Source organism: Xiphophorus maculatus, chromosome 13 (assembly GCF_002775205.1).
Source record: "Xiphophorus maculatus strain JP 163 A chromosome 13, X_maculatus-5.0-male, whole genome shotgun sequence".
Taxonomy (NCBI): domain Eukaryota; kingdom Metazoa; phylum Chordata; class Actinopteri; order Cyprinodontiformes; family Poeciliidae; genus Xiphophorus; species Xiphophorus maculatus.
Window position 1 is genome coordinate 496,621 of NC_036455.1, and position 22,618 is coordinate 519,238.

Genomic DNA, 22,618 nt, shown 5'->3' on the forward strand with positions numbered 1-22,618 from the left:
GTTTATAAATCTGTATTGTATTGTAGACTGATATAAAATACAGTGATTTCATATCAGTTTAATAAAACACATAATAACAAATCAAACGACTTTAGCTTTTTCATTTATATATTGGTGTTTTAATGACTTGAGAAAATTGTGTAACTATTACTAGAAAAGTAGTATACATATAGTAATAAAATTACAGCAATATTATTATTATTATTGACAATTCCTCCACTGTCTGTAATTATTATCATACTTATAATTATTATTATTGGGATAATATATCAACATATGCCGTTATAAGCAATAGCTTATAGAAAAAAATATGGATGTACAATATAAATACAAAATAGTAAAATATATTTGGAAAAGTATTTGCATTTTGTAAATATTTTATACATCGATATTCCTTTGTTATTCTAAAAAAGGACATTTTATAAATTTTTATAGACTACTGGCTGCATTAATACAATGGTTCTTGGTCAACTCTGAACCTGACAAAAATAAAATAAAACAGTGGCATTAGCTTTTAAACTGACATAATTTATTGACATACATACACAATTTTATGTCGCTTAAACTAAAGTGTAATACCAACTAAAAGGCTTCAGCAGTCCAAAGTAGTATATTTATGTAAATATACACATTTGTCATCTTAAATGTGTATATTTTGAGACCCCCTACTTTTTTAGATTCCCTACTTTGTATGTTTTGATCCGTATTGTACTTCATCTCCACACTTTAAGAAACAGTGGTCTACCAAAGAAACAATTTTTGTCTCTAAATTACTTTAACGAAGTAAAGAGTAATAATTTGTCTTATTTTTGTGATGTGCATTGAGCATTGATTAATCTTCTTTACATAAAAACTTTGACTTTGAATTATGTTAAGTGGATTTTGTTCAGCCAACAACTACATGTACCAAAATATGAATAAACTGAATCAACCTTCATCTTTCCCTGGATAAAATGAATCTATTTTTAGACTTATGTAAAGAACTGTAGCAGATCTGTCTATCAAATAAGTTTGTTTCTACTTGATGTTAATGCAATGTATTCCAGCAGAGGGCACTGTTTCACGATAGCCTTTCTCTTCGCGTGTATGTCTCTTCATGGGTAATACTTGACATACTTTTGAATATACTTTATGTACTGCTTCTAATTAATAGTTTTACACACAGTGTGTAAACAAGAGAGGGACTTACCCCACGGTCTGGGTACAGTAAGACGGAGGGCATTATGTCCAGCTGGCTTAATTGGTCTGGGGCACTGTCATTTCTTGTTAACAATGTGAAGGATTGTTTTCCACAATAAAAAAAAAAAAAATCCATGTAAAAAACCCCCAAAAAACAAACAAACAAAAAACAAAGAGAAAGGAAGAAAAAAAGATTCTGCAAGAGCTGCACATCTTACAAGTTGGTATTATAAGAGCCCTTGAACCAGCCTTTGGGTTCTTTGCAAGCTCTGAATAAGTCACACCTTATTAATCAGATTGAGCCATGTAAGTACCAATAAATACTGTAAAAATATGTTTGCAAGTGCCCAGTAAAAACCTTTATGTACTGTGTGGTAAGTCACACTTGTTACCCAGGACAGTTACAGCCTGGTACCTACCCACAAGTACATGGTAAGACCTGCCAAATGCATCTCTTGAGAAGTTAAACACCTACAGCCCAAGGTTCCATAAAATACAGTTGAAATATTTTGTCAGCCCAAGTATTCTCACCACATACTACACCCACATCTGTACAAGTACCTCATTAATACAAGTATCTCCCCATCAACATAAGTATCAAGAAAGCACCCTTTAAGTTCCAGGTAACTTGTCACACTTAATTATAAACAGCTCATTGGCCTATGTTACTTGCTATAAGCAAGATTTTTTTCAAGTAGAATTGTGCAGGAAGGCAATGGTACCTGAAAATGGGTGAAAGTTCTGGCTGGGCATCTTCAATTCAATTCAATTCAAAAATGCTTTCTTAATCCCAAAGACAAATTAAATGTTGCTGAAACTCTTATTATCCTAGGTTCTTCAAATAGTTGTAGATCCTGATGACCGGGGATAGGAAGGATTTCCTGTAGTGGTCTGTATTACAGCAAATCTGGAGAAGCCTCTGACTGAAGACACTGTTGTTGTAAAGCAGTTGAGACATGAAGAGTATCCCCTGGGTTGTCCATCATTTTCTTGATTTTATGAAGATCTTTGCACGATAATCTCCAGGGGCTCCACAGTAGGCCCTAGAATAGAACAAGCCTCCTTTTTTATCTGGCTGTTTAGCCTTATCAAGTCATTGGCTCTGATGATGCTACCCGAACAGATGATGACAGAAGAGATTATATTACATCCCTACAAGTACCCCTATAAGTTTGTTTTCTGCAACAAACTTATAGAACATATGCAGCTTCTTGCAGAAAATACTGAATGAATAAGCTTCCTCAAGAAGCACAGTCTGCTCTGCCCCTTCTTGAAGATGCCTTCACTGTTGCTTCTCCAGTTTAGTCTGTTGCCCAGGTGATAACCGAGGTATTTATGTCACTTTCTCTGTTTTGATAACGATAAAACTTTAAAATTTACTTTTGTGCACTTCTGTCTTTGTTTGAGTGTAATACCTCTTTAAAGTCACAGGTAACATCTATAAAGTAGAGTTTATCTTGAATAAAATGTGAATACTTTAAATTTAACCCAGCACAGCGTATGTTGATTATGCTGTATCAAACATATATTTTTTATGTTAGTTTTGTAAAAAAAAAAAAAAAAAAAGTCCATAAGATGACTTCCCTTTCATTTGCTATGCTCTTGATAGTGTAAAAATTCAACCCACGTGCATCTCTTTGTTTACACTCCTGCGTGTTGACGTCACCTAGAACCCCACCCCGTACGGCGGGCTGCCTGGCAACATGACGGAGAGACCAGGAAGACCTTCCGCGGTGAAGTTAGCAACCTGCACACCCTGGACTTAAAAACGACCAGAAACATCTCTCGACCACACAATGGAGGGCGAAGAAAAAGGTAAACACTTTATTGCATTTTATTTGCTCTGTTAGTATTGTTATTGATGGTTCTCATCTGGTTTTCTTTACTCAAAAGTTCACAAACTAGCTAAAAAGTTTGTATTGCGGCTGAATCTTGAGGCATGACAACATATGCTGCTTTTTGAAAAAGTGATGTAAGTAAAGTGACAATAAACTAACAACATGTAGACTTTAGCAGCCTATTTTTAACACTGTTTCCAAATTAGAGTTTCAGCCTTACAAAAAATAATACGGAAGTTTGATGTTCCACACCTTTTACCCCCGCATGTAGTTGTCAGATGGGCTACTTTAGTGGAAATATCAACGGGGAAGGTATATTAAGATGTTCAGGTTAAAATACGGATTATGGTTTTGATAGCTACTAAAAAGTCAATCAAAAAGAAGTGTTTTAATAAATAAAACGATAAGTTACGCTGGAAGCAGTCACACCTGTTTGACTGTAAATATTCTTGCAAGTAACGCGTTCCTGTTTAAAACATTGTGTTTTGGGATAAAGCAAGCTGAATATATACTACAAGCAATATTTCATCTTCTCTGGCTTCCTGAATATTTCTCTAACATTTTATCCGTCTACACTTAAACCTCTTTTATGAGACCCTGGGCTTTGTTAGCTGGAGAAAAATAAATGTTGTAAACAGGGGCAGTTGGTTGTAGTTCTGCTGATTACATAGAAGCAGGTGACAGAAGTTTGTTTGTGATCATCTAGTAGAAGCTGAGTATTACCCTTAATTAAAATAAAAACATCTCCCGTCCAGTTTTTTCTGTATGTAATTTTCTGATGTATGTGTGCCTTTAAAGCAACAGAACACAAAATATGTAGGAAATTCATGTTGAAACAGTAGACACAGCCTGATACAGATTTAATATAATTTTGTTTACGTTCTTTGTGCAGTTAGTTGAGGTAAGAGTTATAAGCTAAATCATTTCAATGACTGTGTGAGGTTACTCCTATGACAGCTTACTGTATCATCTTATGCTACAAAAACTGTACTAGCATGCATCAAATATCCAGTATTTGACAAATCTTAAATGTGTTTTGGAAAAACCAGCACAGTTTAACGAAATCTAGAGATGCACAAATTAGTTTTTTTCTGTTCAATAATTTCTGGGGGGTTTTAAGTCTGACCTGTTGGTTCAGACTGATTTATTTTCTTTGTTTATTCTTTTTAGGAGTAACACATCAAACTGGAAAAAACGTATTGCAGGTTTTGTAATAGAGGCAATAGTTTATAATCCAACAGCAAATGAATGAATTACAATGTTTTTCCCAGTTATGAATCAAATAAACCAATCATTATTGAACTGCAATTCAAAACAAACATTTTGATGAACTCATAGTCTTAGTTGATGCACTTGTTGACTGTAAATGTTCAGTTTTTCCTTTTTTGATGCATACATTGAATGTGGAAGAGAACAAATTCAAAATTTATGATCAAGGGATAATTGGCTGTTTGGTGCATTACTATCCAATCACAAATGTTTTGCCTTGTAATATAAGTGGATGCAATATTACAATAAAATATGGCTTACATGTACTTTTTGGCAGACTATTATATTTGAAGTGTCATTTGTCAGCAGACTGAATAATATATTTTACCAGCTTGATTCACATTGAGATTTATAGAGTATGTTAGAATTTAGAGACCCAAACTCTTAAGAGCATAAAAATTGCCAGGATATTATAATAATTTAAAAGGAAGGGAAGATTAAAAAGTTATTGACACCAATATCATGATCCTGAAATTCTATCAATAATATTGTAGTTGAATATTCTTATTGTTATGAAATTTGAAAGTGAGAAACACTCCACAAATGAATACTTTTGTGGGGTTCTTTGTTCATACTGTTATTCATAAGAATAAAAATGTTGATAAGGTTGATCAACTGTCAATTTATGTAATTATTGCACGATATAAATCCAGTACTTTCAGAATTAAGCTTTTATTTTTTGCAGCAGCGGCTAACAAAAGTAAAGTTAAAAGTCATTCTTCCTCTCTGTCACTTTAAACACGGTCACTTTTGTGTTCCCCTTTATGGAAATGTGCACTCTCACTCCAACAGACATTCATTTTTATTTTTTAACATGTCCAGATATCCAATGTTAGATGTGTACTGTCTAGTACGGCATAAAGCTACTTATACAGTGGTTTATCTGAATACCCCTCTGTTTGTTTATTCTTTAATTCTAAGCTAAAATTCTCATTTAGGGGAAGGTATAGATCATCTCATTGCACAGGATTGCTTTAAACTGTTACAGTTTAAAAATTGTAAAATGTTATGCGTAAGTATAAAGTATTTTTAATGACAAGCACAAACAGTGATGGAGGACACCAGATTTTTCTCTAGTATGGAAAAACTTTTCACCCACATCTCAATGCGCGCTGCTGGTTAGCGTCCTGAAAGATTGCAGCTGCACTTTCTCACCTCATCCCACTAACAAGGTAGATAAATGTGGGTGTTTGGTAATATTTTCCGACACATAAAACAGAGACCTACCAAAATGATTCAGTTTATGAAGTGTTTATTTTAAATTGCTGGTTATGCCTATGGATGAAAAATAGTCAAAACAATAATTAGATTTAAAAAAAAAATAATTATTTACTCATATGCTGTAGTGTTTTTACACAGTAATGATACGTTGTTTTTCTCTTTTTAAATTCGCAATACATTTTTGTTTTCAATGTTTGTTCAAAGAACATTCAGTAGTGGGACTAAGGGTTATATTACAAGCAGCCCACGCCTCATAAAATGTGTCAGTCATGTAGACCTCTCTATTTCACTCATCATTTAGTTTTCCCTTTGAAATGTGTTTCAGATGAAGCCTTGTGGTTATGCAGATGAAGTGAAATCAGGTTATCAGGTTGTAGTAGGAGTAAGGTTAGTGCATACTGAGCAGTTGGTAGTTTTTAAGAGGTCCCTTTTTTCTTATTATGTGTGGGAAAGATGACCTATTTGCTTAGAAGCATCTCTTTCTTTGAGTGATCAGTTCTTTGCACCGTTTCTTTATGTTCAATGTGTTTAAAAAGGAGCTATCGAGCGTACTTTGATAACTTGATTTGTATACAGTGGGAAGATTAGGCTCTAATCAACATTTCATTCTTCGTTGCTGTACCAAGCAAACATTAAAAACTATGAATGAAAGTTTTTTTTTTCTTTTTTTTTAAAAGTTGTGTTAAGCTGTGTCTCCTATGTTGTGTGGGTATTTTCTATTTCTGTGGCCACTGACCTTTACATTCAGAATCAAAAACAAGACAGTCAGGGTTTCTGTCCATTGTTTTTCGACTGGCTCACCTAATAAGGTTGATCATGAGTGCAGATCAACAATTTTGCTTCATTAGATTTGTATGAAGAACAACTGACTGCTTTCATTTGTCAGAGAAAGTATCTCACAGTCAAGAGCCCCAAAGCTGGTTTGTTTTAAGAAGAAATCAGTTTAGCAGAACCAGATTTTATAAAATGCATTCTGATGTTAGAGGTTTCATGGCACATCATTGCAGCCTCATGTGAGAATTTATTACAATCCCTGCCAAACTTTTAAATTCATATTGATGTGTTTCGCTTCTTTTAGGGCCCAATTTCACAATCATCTGCTTGTTTTGTTTATTTGTTTAACATCTACAGCAGCTACAGTGTATTTCACATTTATTAACATCCTTGGTATAGATGTGAAAAACTAACAACTGTAGAATAAATCAGCCTGCAATAGCATAAATCCTACACAGAAAAAATTGCTGCAGGTTTTCTTTTACATATCTTCACAAAAAAGGTCTAAAAATTTTTAAAGCTGTGTTTGTAATTACACATAGAAAACTGCCCCTTCAAGTCAGTAAAATTAAGTCAAATATGTTGTAGATATGTTGTAGCGCCGAACTGCCTGCCTATATATTCACTCTTTTGTCATGTAAAAAATGTCATTAATCAAAGACATTTGCTGCACATTCCAAGTTACGCTTTTAAGATATCTTAGAATGTGCAGCAAATGTCTTTGATTATAGATCCAGATTTACAAAGGCATAAATTCATTTGCTGTTTTTAGACCTTTCTACTGAAGTTGTCATTCAGATGTGAGGTTTGGCCTGGCAGTGCCGTCAGCTGAATGAGAGCTCTTAAATCACGCAGACAACCAACATGACACTGTGGAGAGACTCTTAAAGTTTCTCTCTCTGCCAAATGGAGCACAGTGTGCAGCCTGTAAATTATAATTCCTAAATAACTGAAGATTTAATTGTGTAATTTGATCTCATTTGGGGGGAGGGAGGGTGTTGTTTTTTAGACATTCTTGGAGGAGATGACTTAGATAGACTCTGCTGCTTAGACCTAATCATTTATAACAGAGATACTGGAATTTCTGGTCCCGTTTTTTTTTTTTTTTTTAACACTCTTCTGTTGTTATCCTGCATGACTGAAGACAACTATCTAGTACTTCTTGGCATGCAGAATGGTGGCTTTTTCAGCATGGATGCAGACTCTTAAGTAAATACAAAACTGGGATACTTTCTTTTCCGCTTTAATGACTTAAAAAACTTTAACAGGAATTGAGATGGAGATTATGTCCTGTAATTAACATTACAGAGGAGAATGCTAAGGTGCTTTCATTAGTCATATTTCACAAAGTAGTGTGTAATTTATTATATGTACTTGAGTTGTATTGAACACTGCAGCAGCTTTTTCTGTTTCCATTTTGATATTGTGGAATTGGTTAAATTAGATTTTTTTCTTTCATTTGAAGCTAAAGTTGAATGTTTTCTTGTGCTTGAGATTTACCTGATTTTATTTATTTGTTGGAATTATTCAATTTAATGCATTTTTTTTACATTATTGCTGAGTTTCTCAACTCGTGTTTAAAAAATTGCAATTGTAATTAATTTTAATACTCAATAATTCACAATCATAAATATTAATTCTGATAAATTCCAGTTTTGTTTTTAAAAAATGTTTTATTTTCCACATTTGATGGCTAGCTAGATGATCGTACTCTGAAAACGTCCTTAATAATTTAAAAAGATTTTTGTATAAAATTGCAGTATATGTGTTTTGAACTTTTTCACAATGTGTCCTTAATCTTTTTAATACATTTTTGGGGGGATTTTGTGTGATAGGCTAACACTTAGTAGTGGACAATTGTTGATTTTATTTTATTTTTTTCAATATTCTTACAAGTAAAAACCAATTTAACAGATGGTCTGCATTTGTATTCAGCCAAACCGAGTAAATACTAACAGGCTTGCATTTTACGTCAGTTTGTCATATTCTTGTTTTTATGTTTGTGTTTTTGTAAAGCACTTTGCGATTTTTAATGTCTGTGATAGGTGCAATATAAATCAATTTTACTTACTTTTCTTAGCTTAATGACTTTGTATCTGCAACTACAGCACATCTGCTTGGAGTGTTTGCTCCTCCTTCTTTGAAAAATAGCTCAACATCAGTCGGACTGGATGGAGAGAATCTTTGAACAGCAGCTTTTAAAAAAAAATTCCAGATTCTGGATTTGATCTTACTTCTGGATTTTTATTAGGCTAGTCTAATGGATAGGTGTGCATGTATTATTAGTTCTTTCCCTGGTTTAACACACCTGAATCAAATAGTTGGAAATGGTTTGTTAGATAGAACAAGATATGGTTGGATTCCTCTAGTTTAGGGGTGGGGTGGGGGTGGGGGTGGGGGGGGGGGGGGGGGGGGGGGGGGCTTTGTTTGTTTGTTTTGGGGTTTTTTTTTTTAACCATCCTCCTTTATAAACTTGCATTGGAAACACACGTACAGTCTCTCTGCTCCATTTACGACTTTTCTTATTATTTTCCCATGATGCACATCTCATGGGAGCTCTGTGGGTCCAGTTCTTGCAGTCATTCATGTCCCATGATTCTTGTTTTAGGCCAATCATGTGACAGGCTATGCCTCAAATAGTGGGGTAATTGATCTCATGCTGTGCTTCGTTAAGCACTTTAAGATGGCTGTTTGTTCCCTGTTACAGTCTAGGCGGATGCTATCTGTTCAAATCCCGGTCATGAATGTTAATCTGAAATGTAGCATAATTTATGACTTGAATGTAATTCTTTTAAAGATTCTGTGAGTTGTACTAAATTTACTACTTTTTAACAATTGTCATGTGAATTCGTTGTTTTGCTGGTCAAGTTGAGTGCAGATTGAAGTTAAGTTTGAGTTTAAACCTAATCTCTATGACAGTTAGCTTCTAAAATATATATAAATATTTGTTTTTCTAGTTAAGATAGAAACAATCATTTGAAAATATGCATTCTGCCTCAATGGAGTTGATTTTATAAATTCAGCTATCACATAATCCGGTCATTATCTGAACTCTACTTGAACCTGAATGCATGAGGATGTAATTCAGTCATTTAATTCAAGTGACCCGTCCCTGAGCTCTGGGGTTTGACCCCCAGATCTAAAGGTTTTCTCTCTCTCGCAGGTCACCAAGGTTGAAGAGTTTGTGTGGAGTAGCCAGTGTAATTTGGGAACTTGTCATGGCTGACCAGCTACTTCCCCTTTGAGCTGACGTTTCTGACTGGAAATCCACGTTGTCAAAGTTTAGATCATCAAAAGCAACAGCGTCATGCTTTTCTGTAGCAGGGGTAGAAAATCTGGTCACATCTGATCTGATGGGAGGATCATGGAGCTAAATTTAGAAAAATCCTGAAAGAAAATCTGTTTAATGCTGTAGAAGATGTTAGACTGGAGAAGAGGTTCCCTTTCCAACAGGACACCTGCTCTGAGAATACAGCTGGAGTTACAACAGACTGGTTTAGGTCGAAGCATAATCATGTGTTAGGATGGCCTTGTCAAAGTCCTGACCTAAATCCAGTCGAGATTCTGTGTTGGGCGTTTTCATGATGCTCTTTTGTCATTCTGACTCAGCTTGAGCAATCCCTGGTGAAGACACAGTGGATGTAGAAACATTAGTCTGCCTTGGTGTTGACATGTTCATCAGTAGTTCCCAGCCCCAGTTTGTCTTCTGAGTTTGAGTTATTTGGCAAAGATGCATGCACTTTCTTTTTCTTTTACTATTACATATCTTGAAACGTGAACATAAATTCCACTTGACAATTCTGCTGAATGTGTTGATACAATGACATAAAATCCCAATAAAACATATTCACGGGGTAGTTTTGCAAAGCATTGCGTTTTAGGCAACATTTTTACTTGCTCCTCATCAGGACATTATTTGGTTATGAGTTGTGTCAAATGCATCTTTACATATTTATTTTCGATATGAGCTATGTATTTGTTTTCTGCAAGTAGCAGCACTGCTGTTGTGTTAAAAAATAACTGAAATATTTATGAGCACCAGCTAAACCTCATATTTTAGCAGCTAAAATATGTATATTTTGCCACAATTACATTCTTAGCAACAAACTGAGTTTTCGTCTGCTCAGCTGTTGCAGGTTCAAGATGCAGGTAGAAACTGACTGCTCTGTTGCATAAAAATGCATTGATTGAATCCTTTTATATTCTGCTTTAAAATGAAATAATTCTGTTGAGTAATGGTCAGGTAAAACCAAAAATTGTACATTTGTTTCAACGAGTTTTTTCTATCTAACTTTGGCACAGTTTATTAAAAAAAAAAACTCCTCAGTTCTTGTGTTTAGCCAGTACAGAGTCTGTGTTTGTTGCTTAATCGAAGGATTTCCTCAACAGGCCAGTGTGGACCCGCTTGTCTGAAACCTTAGAAAAGACGAATAGTTTGAGCCGTGTTGAAGGATCTCACCAGTGATTCATGTTTCTAAGTCTAAAACTGTGACCTTTATTATTTAAAAATTGTGATGAAACAATTTCACTGACCTGATTATAAATTAAGTCTACACTGATCAGCAAAACAATATAGCAGATGAGGTAAATAATGCTGAAAATTTCTTCGTCATGGCACCAGATGTGAATGACAGCAAGTGAATATTCCATGCTGGGTTGTGTTTGAAACAGGAAAAACGGGAGGGGCTTTGAGGGAGTTTAACAAGAGCTGATGTGTGACGGTGCCAATGCCATGACTGGATCAGAGCTTCGTGTTGGGGTCTTCCCAGTCTGCAGGGATTGATGTTTATTTAAAGGTAGTCCAAGTAAGGAATGGTGCTGAACTAGCATCAGGGTCTTGTGTGGACAAGCTTGCGTTACCGACTCGACCTCTAAATTTTCCAGATCTCATTCCAGTGGAGCATCAGCAGGATGGGCTTGACAAATGTGTCTGTTTTGTGGAGGCTTCATCTTATAGCTTACAGGACTTGAGTGTGCCAGAGATGATGAGGCTGCACAGTAATACATGTACTGTATATGTGTGACTACAGCCTGTAATATTCACACTTATCTATTTGTAGCTTCAGTTATGCCAAAGCTCATTAAATTGGTAGGAATATTGTAAAGGGAACAAAGAGGAAAACTAAAGAGGAAGTGACTCTATCATGATTGGTGTTGTCACAGCAATGTTCAGTAAATGTGGTGCAGGTCTTATACCTACCAGGATGCCATTCTCCTCACCTCGTCCTTTAGTTGCACTGACTTTTCTAAACTAGACCAAATGGTTCCAGCATCAGAAAACTGTGGCAGCGTGCATGAGCCAGAAGACATTACAAACTAAGAATATAGTTTCAAAATGATCCAGGTATTACTATTTAACAAGCTGTTTTAGTGGCCAGTTGGAGCAAAAATTTAATGATAAATAAAAACGTTAACAAAGCAGCAGCTGATGTGTTTTCCTCTTGGATCAGCATAAATGGCTCATAATCTGGCATCTGCTGTGATGACACAGAAACTCTCAGTGAAACCAAAGCAGAAATACATTAGGTGCCTTTATTAAGTTTGTTGCAAAAAGGAGACCAATGGAATATCAGAAAGGTGATTATAAAATTATCTCTGATTTGTACGTAATCTAGAAATGGATTTCTTAAAAAAAACATCATGATTTATTTACTTTTCTCCACTGATCTTTAAAATGTTCAAATGTCTCCCTGTGATAACAGAAAACTGCAGTTAAATGAATGTCCTTGTTGCTCAGAAAGAACAGATAAATTCACGTACTGAACGTCCGCAGTACCATTTTTTTTTCTTTATTTATTTTTTAAAGCACAAAAAGCACTTTCTCTCCATTACTTCCAGAGCAGCCAGTGTAGCCTGCAGCACCCACCCATCTCATTCTGGCTGACTAGCATTACTGCTGCTGCTCCGAGTTGGACTGGCCTCCCAGGATTATCGCTTTGCTGTAATCTGGGACACTGCAGATTATGCTTTTCATCTAATGCGTCCCTACATACACACTACATGACCCTCTCACACAAATGGACTCTCTCCTACTTTCTCCTCGCTTCACAGTGAGGGAGTGAGGAGTGGAAATGGCAGAGAAACTAGAGAGTTGAACCTCTGCAACATGCCTTCAAAAACTGGTGGTAAAACTGGTTGTACAAACGGATTTTTGAATGATGGACTGAGAGCTGATCTTTGGGATTATAGTGGAGAGAAGGAGAGTGTGTGGGTGTGTCTGTGTGTGTGATCTACAGCAGCTGCTTGAGGGGACAGGTAACTTATTAACGTCCCGCAAGAAACAGAGAGTTTACAATCCTTTGGCCTTCTGCACCAATGAGTAATGAAAACGTGGTGCTGCTTTGTTTCATTTTTGTCCTCCTGGCTGCTCCTAGACCAATCTAAAATCTGCTTAAGTGTTCATCACAAAGAGAACAAGAGTCCAGAGTGTCGTAAGCAAGGAGAGACAGTGACAACCAGCACGCGGCTGGATCACATGCAGACAATCAGGACTCGGGCGGCTCTGCTTAGGTAGAGATTGCGTCGAGGAGGTGGTTTTCACAGCAGCGTACGGCGACCTGTAAATATGGAGCCTCTGGAGGAATACCACTCTCCGTTTGACTTTGAACAAGGGGTCAACTCCAGTTATCTCTACCTCTCCCCAGCTTACAGCGACACGCCGCCCAGTTCGCCAGCTGTCAGATCCAGAGGTAATCACAAGGAGGAAAGGGAGAGGCTGAGTGGAGGGTGTGTAGGGGTGTGTGTGTGTGTGTGTTCACTGGACAAAAAAAAAGGCAAACATGGCTTTGGGTCACTGAGCAGGAATAATTTGGGGAACACAAACTATAAGAGGAGGGGAAAGCTTATTATTGTGTGCGGTGACAAAAGTGTTTGTTGCATTTACTGTTCAGATTTATCACTGTATCTGTACACATTGTTTTGTTGCTGTTTCAATGCCAAAACTAAAAAAAAAAAAACATGGTTAAATGTTTATTATCTTTGCTTTCAGATTGTTTGTTTTATTTAATGGCCACCTTTTTTAACCATCAGTTATATTAATACGCTCTGTAAGAATAATTATTGAGTTCAGGAAGGCATTGCATATTAAATGCTTAAGATTTGAATAACCTAATTAAAGAAAACTAAAAAATAGATTACAGTAAACTACATATATTACCAGATCCTGTTAAGATGTGGAAAAAATCGTCAGTTCATCAATTTATTTATTGAATTTTATTTGAATAGACTTGTCGAGTGAGCAATGAATCCCAAATTAAGAAATGAAGTTAACACTGGGTGATTTATTAAATAACACTTACTTAATAAATATAACTTCAACAGTTTTTTTGGAATTGATAAAAAAAAAATAGTTTAAATATTTGTAGTTTACAAGAAATTGAGATCCTGTTTCCATGGGGGATAAATATGGCGTGACACAGAGGGTCATTTCTGCTAGCTTTGTTGGTACAAAGGCACTCATTTAATTTAAGCAATAGAGCCTGCTCTACCAGTTCCTTCTTTGTAAGGAGGCTGGTATCTGTATTGTGTATTTCTCTAGTGTAATGTAATATAGTGGATCACCCATGTTTGAAAAAAGGGTTGAGGACACGATGAAGCGATAAGGAAGATTCTTCAGGGCAGTGAAAGTGTTGCACTTCAGCGGAACAGAGAAATGGCTTCAGAGTTTGTGTTCGACTTTAGATATAATTTATCATTTATATTGTTAATTTAATGTCTAAGCAGTTAGTAATGGCACAACAAATCACCTCACAATAACTTACAGAATTGTTCTGTCCAGATACCAATCTGTGTCATTCAAGAGAAGAAAATGGACTGGCGAATTAAATTTCATTCCATTTATAGTCTTGGAAACTCAGTACATTCAAAGTAAATTAACACCCATGATAGTCTGTTAATAATAGACTTGAATTTCACTTAAGATGAGCTGCAAAATATATTCATCCAGTCATAATTGTGTGCAATATTGCAATTTAAACGACTTTTTGAACACACAAATGCATTTAAATCCTCCCTGCCAGTAATATAGTTGGTCGGCTAAATGGACTTCCACTTCTCCTTATGTTTGCACTAAATGCAGATTTTAGTACCAGAAGTGCTAAAGGAGCGTGACAGAAACATCATGTTGTAGGAGAAGAAAAATATTTCTCAAGACATATTGAGGAAATGTTTTCATTACGTCTCATATAGTCATTGGAATATTGAACAGCAATATCTCAATGTCTCACAGCCCTGATTAGTCATTTCTGCACATTATGTATTTGAACATGTAGGATATGTAAAGCTGCAGCAGCCTGATCTTCAGACCTATCTCTGCACAAGTGTTAGAAACAGTTTAGTTATGTCCAAAACTAAACTGTTTACATTTAGTATAGTAAAATAACACTGGATGTGTTCTAGACCTGCAGCACCCATATTACCAACCAATTTTGATGTGATAAATGCTTCTATCATTATGTGGTGTTTTCTACAATATATAACATTCAGTATATCTCCGCTTTGCAGTATTTTTTCTTGAAGAGACATGATGATGCAATTAATTAGCGTCTCTCCCTCTACCAGGCCTCCATATTTGATCTACTTCTTATCCAGTTTTTCTCACCCTCACTGGAAAAAGGAAACGTCACAAGTTGTCATATTTACAGACTCTGCCTCTCAAAGAATTACATGCAATATTTCACTCCAAAATATTAGCGATTAACACCCTCATTGTTTGTTGACTGAGTCGATAAGCCGCCATTGTTTGTTCACACTAAGATCAGGCTGTAACGCCTTGGGAAGACTCATTCATAACGCTGTATGTCCTCATGTCTGCTTGGTGCCATTTCTTTTTCAGATCAGATGCACTTGTGGCTTTCGAAACTCTTAAAAACAACGGCATCTGTATCAGTGTTGCACTGTAATGACCCTGTTTCAACTTCCTCACTTTTTTTTTTTTTTTTTTGTCCACCACTACATTTCAACCACTGAACAGTGCGTCCGTCAACAGACACACTGTAGCACATTTCAGAAACAAGGCGGCTCTGAATCAGCCTGCATAGGTATCAGGGGAAAGGTGCAGACTGCACCAGACTTATTATCACCAGAAATGTCCAAACGGTTGCTTCTTAAAAACATTTTTTGTATTATTTTATGTGTATCTAGTAGTCATTTAAATAGTCCTGTTTTTTCTGGAATTGGTAATATAAATGTATAAACCAAAAGTCTTCAATGCGATGTAGTCACAGTGTGAGAAGTGAAACAACCTAATTGCAGTGCTTGGACACATATAGATGGCTCTCATTTCAGCTTTTAGATAGGTGTGCATCATTTCACTGAAGTAAAAGACTTCCAACATGAACTTCCTGTTTTGACTTCTATTCTTTTTTTGGTATTTTACTTCCTTTTATTTAGAATTCCACAATTTTTAAGATATTAAAGGCTATTATTTGCTATTATTCAAGCTACTTTTGATAGTAGCCTTATAATTTTTATAATGTGTGTACACTTTGCCTTATTAGTGCAAAGAGGGAATAAATATGACCACATCCTTTTGTAAAGTATGAAAAAAGTAAAGGATTTCCTTTGAGACGCATCTTTTTTGCTGTTTTTCTCCGTTTTTTATTTATTGAGTTTTTGAAGACGAGAAGACTCGTGCTTGTAAAGTTAGGATGGTAAATCTGTGTTTCTTTATATTCTTGTGCTTGCCAGATTTCCAGGAGCAACCTGACTCTGTAGCCGAGGTGGGAGAGGATGCAGTGACATCTGTCGGTGCAGCTCCTCTTCCTCCTGTCATGACGGAGGAAGAGCGTCAGGAGCTGCAACAGGAGCTGGCTAAGGTCTGGAGGGAACAGGGATAAATGAGTGACGTCTCTCTGAAGAGTGTTAGAATACAAAACTTTCATCATTGTTTACTTTTATATATGACAGTTTTTTGCTTTCCTTACATTATTCTGCTCTGTTTTTAATCTCAGACTAAATCCTAACAAATCATTTTTCTCTCTAAACCCTTTAACTTGCCTTCTTTTATCAACAGTGGTTCAATATTTAAATACTGTTGCACTTTTGTGCCCTGTTGCTCATAGGAATGCTACTCAGAAACGGCATCAACGTGTCTTTTTTTATTTTCTTCTATTTTTTTTAAACCAATTTTAGTATATAGCAGTGCTCATATAGCGCTGGGTAATTTGGTGATTTGGTGTCCCAATAATTCACAATGGTGTATGCATTTATATGTCAGGTTGAAGACGAGATCCAGACTCTGTCCCAGGTGTTGGCAGCTAAAGAGAAGCAGCTTGCAGACATCAAGAGGAAACTGGGCGTCACGCCTTTAAACGAGCTGAAACAGAACATCACCAAAACCTGGCAGGAAGTCACCACTTCCACAGCGTGAGTACTTTTACCTACCAACTTGTGAGGTTACGTCGATGCACTTTTGTTATGACTATCGGGCTTTTTGAGTTTTTGTGTTTGATTTTTTTTTGTCTCTCTCTCTCTTTCATGCACTACTCATCTGACCAAGAAAGAGTTTTGCTTCATTGCTTTATGAAATAATAATAAAATGACTGTGAGCATGTTCTGAGATGCCTTTGAAGTATATTTTCTATTAACAGAATGGAAACCTCTTGGGTAACGGCTTTATTATATTTAAATTATTCATTATTGTTCTGCATTTCTGAACGTGCTGAAAACACAGCTAGCTGTCAGCACTACTGAGAGACGACTCCTTCCCTGCTGTGTGAGGGGAGAAAGAGATGTCAGCGCTGTTGACAGGTTGCCTCTGGCTTTTGTGAAACTGTTTGATGGGGTTTATTCTACAGGAAATGAGTGGCGTTGGGATTCTCCCAGGCTTACTTTAAATGAAAAAGACATTGAAGCTTTATTCTGACCTTGACATTTCTCCTCAGCCTTTGATCCCTCAGTCTTTTTTATTACATTCATATCCTCCTCTCCTCGCCCTGCTGCGTTTCAGCTATCGGAGGACGTCTGAAACTCTGTCTCAGGCCAGTCTGAAAGCGACGGCAGCCTTCTCCAACATGGGCTCGGCCATTAGCAAGAAGTTCGAGGATGTCAGGTATGTTAGATGGCAGGTGAAAGGTTTCCTGTGAACTCCAAAAGTCCAGTGTTTATATTAATAATGAACCTAGGCATAATTGCAAGAAAAATGTCTGTCTTTTTTTCTCTGTACATTTTCACTGAAGATGCACCAATTAATTTTCTGAGTTTGTTTTTTTTTTTTTCTGTTCAAAACCGGTTTTGGGGTTTTTCTGAGGTCTAATTTACCAATTATTTTTATTTCATTTATTTATTTATTTATTCCAATTACCGTGCTGCAGTAAAAGTTTTAAATACAATTGAAAGTTAAGGAATTGCAGCTAAGTTCCCAACCTTTATCTTGTTCATTTTATTTAGGGATAAACTCTACACGTTGTTGGTCGATGTACTTATAGAAGGAGAATAATGGGAGTTCTTTGTTTCGGTCCAGGCACGAAAAAGGAGCACACAATCAATTTTTTCATTATTTGACCTTCTGATTACCAATCAGAAATGCTCAAAGGAAATTAATTTCCATGACTTATTGATTGGTGCATCTCTACTTTTACTAAGTGATGCACCAATCAAGCTTTTATAGGCCAATACCAATTTCTAATTGTCTTTTAGGTTTGAGCTGCCAAGTACGATACTGGCATTAGTCCACTTTTCTTCAATCCATCCATTCACTCGCCTGGCCATCAGTCCATCCATCTATTCATGATTAAGCAGGATTAAAGACGGTTTAAAAACACCCAACGACAGCTTGTTCAGAGTGGGATTCACCTCCCGTTGATCTTCCTGTGGACCTAAGCCGTCTTCTACCCCGTCATCCTTCTTCCCTCGGGATTATTGACCCACAAACAGGATTGTTAGCCCTGGTCAAAGCTGCAGTGTGCTGAGAAATGCAACCTTATAGATCCTGAGTCCGTTTAGGGGGGCGGCGAGGTAAAGAACAATGAACCCACTGCGGTCAGAGACATTTTGTGCATGTGTGTCTTCTTATTTGTGTCCGTGCTTTGTGAATGTTTCATATGTGTCTGTTTGATGAGCAGATATTCACTCTAATGCAGGGGATTAACACATATCCTCTGTGATAGCACACAATCGATCTTAATGGGATGAAGCAGGGTTTACAGGCTTTACGCACTTGGTAGAATAAATTACGTTTTGTTGTGTAGTGAAGCCTGTCTCACCTTTGTTCTCCTGTTCTTTCTGTGACGCTATGCTTTTATGCGACTTGACTAACGGCAGATTTCTTCTTCTTAATGCTGTCGGATAGTTTACAGTCAATACAACATTCAGCTAGTATGCCAGCAATCAGGTAAGGAGCAGCCTATCTAGTTGATGCTGATAACACACTAATCATAAAGATAACTTAAAGGCAACATATGTTTTTTCAACAGCTTAAAATGATGCAGTCTTATTGGCAGCCTAGTCTTGTTATGTATTTATTTTTAAAAATTTTTTAATGGGAGTGCTATAATGTAGCACACTTTAATCCAATCTTTAATTTTATTAACAAAATTTAAATGAAGAATCCATCGCTTTCATGTCCACACTTCTAATTGGGAAATAAGAGGACAAGCTTTTCATTCAAGACTTATGTGAGTTTTATAATTCAGAAAATGCTGTAAGAAAATGGCTACTTGGATACACTCAGTACATATGTTTGGCTACCAAAATAAATGTCGGACAACAAAAAACATTTTTTTTTCTTTCATCCCTCAAATGTCTACAGTGAGAGATTATCCGACTGCAATAAATTAATTGTTGTCAATTCTAGTATTTTTATTCAGTACGGAAGGTTTTTATCCATCAATACCAAAAGGGCCAATAAGAATAGAAGACCCTTCAAGTGAAGAGAAGCATCTTCTGTTTGTGTTCGCCATTGTACAGAGGTCTGAGTGTTAACTGTAAGCATCCCAACAGTATCAGCTGATATCAGCACACAGCAACACCACAGTCTGAATAATCTCCCTCAGCCAGGCTGCTGTTTCTTCAGGTTAGCAGAGGTCAAACAGAAATGTTGTCCAAGACATGGAGATAAAACCCGAGCCGCCCTTTGAAGATGCGGGGAAACACCCACCCTCAGAAACGCATCTGCATGTAGGCAGACATTCTGCCCCGAATTTCAAACTTCATTCGGCTTCAGGGTCCCAAAGTTTCCTGCATTCATTTCAGACCAGATATAATTTCTCTTAAAAAAAAAACAAAACAAAAAAACATGTCCTCTGCTTTATCTCCTCATCCCTTTTATTCTGCTTTCTTTCTTTTAGTTAGTTTTTTTCTTCTTCTTCTTTCATGGAAAACAACACCAAGCAGCTTTTCAGTGGAAACAGATCTGGACAGAATGGGGTCACCTCAGAAAAGGCTGCTTTGTGAATATTTGGTATCAGATATCTGGACCTCCTAAAGTTGTGCTTACTGTTGGTGTTTGCCCTGCAGTGAGCGAACGATGAGGTCGGATAAATGCAGTCTGCTCAGGTCTGTCTGTGTTTGTCAACTCACTGTTACGTCTTTTCCTCCCACTTCACAGGAACGCACCAACTTTCAAGTCACTGGAGGAGAAAGTCGAGACACTGAAGGTATTGGATTAATAACTGGATTTTGGATTTGCATGATACGGAAAAAAAAAACTACAAAGTTTGTTGGATTGTGTTTGTCATGTTCTGAATATCAACAATAAATAAATATTATAAGCATCATTATTTTATCAGCAATAAGCCATATGATTATTGCAAGAACTGCAACGGCAGCAATTGATGTGATTTCTTTTGAAAATAATTGGATCATGCTCTCCATCTTTTTAATACAATGAACAATAGTGTTTTTATACTTGCCCACGAAACTCTCACAGTAAGATAGTACTGAGTAAAAATATCAAAACATTCAAGTTTTTCCACAAAAAATCTTATGCAAAAATAGTTAAGGTGCTGTTTGCTTTTTTTAAAAAAAAAAAACAAAAAAAACTGACAGACAATTCTGCCATATTTACATTTCCAACTCCAGGTTTTCATCATAAACTCAGTTTTATGCACCTCTCCCTGCATGGTCATGTTCATAGTTGGGTTTGAGAAACCCTTTAAATTGTTAACTTGCAGACTGTTTGTACATTAATCATTTTGACATCATGGAAGTCAATAACAGATTGATTCCTTCTCCTCGTTCAGACTAAGATCACCCCCACCGCTCCTCCCAGCAACCAGGACGGCAACATCCCGGAAACCACCGAGTCTTTGATCAACCAGCCTGAGGACGCCCCCACCCAGGACGCACCCATGCAATGAGACTGAGGCCGCACTTTCACCCTCTGACCTCTTTACCACCCGCACCCCCCACTCCCCGCCCTGCTCCTCTGACCAGTTTAACTCTTATGTGCCAGTCTCCCTCTATTGGAAACAAATGCCTTCCCAGCATCCTCTGCGATCGACTTGCCCGCTGTCCTCTTCCAACACACACGCTCAGTCGTTAGCTTGTCTGAAACTAAAACCACAGGATGGGTTCAGGCACATATTCTCATGTCTTTTGGGTTTATCTAGTTGGTTTAGGCTCACCATTAGAGGAATCATTTTTCCTTGTTGCACTCCTTATTTCTTTGCCTTTTTTTTTCTAACCAGAAAAGCTTGAATGCCAAACATGCTCCAGTGTATATCTTTATGATATTAACATTCTAGTGTAGAAAACTGTGCCGTTAGAACAATTGTAGTGTACTTTAGAAATGTATTAAATGTTGGAGTCACTGTTATTTAACACGGGTGGTTTTGGCTTAGTTTTTCTTCTTGGGCCAAACTTTACCCCCAGCCCCCGAGAAATATAACATGGTGTCCCAGCAGTGAATATTAATATTTTTGTATCTTATGCTGCGCTCGGGTCGCTAGGCTTTCCGGGTTTGATACACTGTGTTGTTAATATGACTACTGACTGCACGTTTCAGATTCAGGCAGACCTTCCCCTTTCATTGTAGAGAAACCTGTCACGGCCCCCGCGCTCGGAAAGCTGCAGGAAAACGGCCAAGATCAGCAGAATAGCTCAGAGCAAACACGCCGTCAAGGTCCAGCCTTGACCTGAGGTGACAGAGAAATAAATGTAGCCTCCACAGCCAGCCAGAGTCAATATTTGAACACTAGTGCATTGTTTCTGCGAGAGCGGCAACACCCAAACTACCCATGCCGTGTAGTGCACAGCGCTGCAGTAGTGTTTCCCCCTTTTTTTATTGTGACAAAAACCAGCTTGATTGATTGATGGCAAGTATTTGTAGAAAAAGTTTCTTTTGCATTTATCGAATACTTTTTTCTTTTTTATATATATATCAAAACTGTAGTTAGAGTTGGCTTTACAGCCTCATGCTGCTTTATGTCGATTATATGCTGGAAGCAATTAAACTCTAATTTATTGGGCTTCAAACAGTGATCAATAAAACCTAAACGGGGCCGATTTCAACACAAGCTGAGGTAAAGTCAAACTAAATGAAGGACAAACTTTTCTATTGGGCGCAGCATCAAACTGGTACAAGTCCTCCCCTGCTGGTGGATAAGAGGTACTGCCTGCATATAAATCAACTCCCACTATCAGTATGAAACATGAGTGATGCCGCTGAGCTGTAAACTGTGGATCAGAGAAATCTAGTGTTTAGTGTTGTTTTTCTTTGATTGTTATCAATAAAGATTCTCATGTTTTCACTGACCACCACGTTCCAGTAATGATTTACTAACAGAGTTCAGTTTTTACACGGTCTGGAAATGTAATTCTTCAAGCACAAATAAGAAAAAGAAAAAAAAAATAGAAGTATTTAGTAGTTTTCTAATCTTTATTTATTTAACAATAATATGCATTTCTGAGGAAAAAATAGCCTACTATTTAAATCTGCAACTTCTTGTTTGGTGACCACAATTAGCTATTAGTAACTTTTAATTCAGATGCAATCCAAAATAAATTTGAATGCTAGAAGTTCAGTTGTTTTCATAAAATGAAACCTTTTTAAATTGGACATGTTGTTCCAAAACGGTCGGCAGCTTCCAGGTTTGTGTTTCATAGTTTTTAGACCACACACAGATGACAACTCAACATGTCCAGACTTAATATGAAAAGTCCCAGAAGTTTGAGCCTTGAAAAGTTTAAACATTTCTAAACAGGAAAATCTGTAGGAAGCCTGCATGTCAGACATGGGGTTTTTATGTGGAGTCATATTTTTATTTCTCACAAATATTGTTTTTTAATAGAAACACAAATGCCCTATACTTGACATCCCTTCAAAGTAACCTGCCTCTCGTAAAAGAAACGCCAACCAGTGTAGAAGTTCATATTAACCTAATTGAGATGCTGTACCT

The 22,618-nt window shown here is 36.8% G+C and overlaps 1 protein-coding gene across 3 annotated transcripts; it reads left to right on the plus strand.

Moving 5' to 3' along the window:
- The first annotated feature begins 2,871 nt into the window (after nucleotides 1-2,871).
- On the plus strand, nucleotides 2,872-21,975 carry tpd52 (tumor protein D52). Of its 3 annotated transcripts, XM_014476090.2 has the most exons (7): nucleotides 12,709-12,970; nucleotides 15,969-16,096; nucleotides 16,498-16,646; nucleotides 17,230-17,331; nucleotides 18,571-18,612; nucleotides 19,828-19,876; nucleotides 20,462-21,975. In XM_014476090.2, exons 1-7 carry the CDS (start codon nucleotides 12,847-12,849, stop codon nucleotides 20,576-20,578), a joined length of 711 nt encoding a protein of 236 aa, XP_014331576.1. In that variant the 5' UTR covers nucleotides 12,709-12,846; the 3' UTR covers nucleotides 20,579-21,975. The 3 variants fall into 3 exon arrangements, with proteins under 3 accessions (XP_023200677.1, XP_014331576.1, XP_023200676.1); XM_023344909.1 differs by lacking the exons at nucleotides 12,709-12,970; nucleotides 18,571-18,612 and adding an exon at nucleotides 2,872-2,994; XM_023344908.1 differs by lacking the exon at nucleotides 18,571-18,612 and having other exon boundaries at nucleotides 12,714-12,970.
- Nucleotides 21,976-22,618: the final 643 nt, after the last annotated feature.

What these genes read in the sequence shown, in the direction of transcription:
- tpd52 (XM_014476090.2), top strand. Translation starts at nt 12,847, where the DNA reads ATGGAGCCTCTGGAGGAATACCACTCTCCGTTTGACTTTGAACAAGGG. An exon ending in TGCAACAGGAGCTGGCTAAG is followed by an intron (nt 16,097 to 16,497) that starts GTCTGGAGGGAA and finishes TTTATATGTCAG; the next exon opens with GTTGAAGACGAGATCCAGAC. An exon ending in GCTAGTATGCCAGCAATCAG is followed by an intron (nt 18,613 to 19,827) that starts GTAAGGAGCAGC and finishes CCCACTTCACAG; the next exon opens with GAACGCACCAACTTTCAAGT.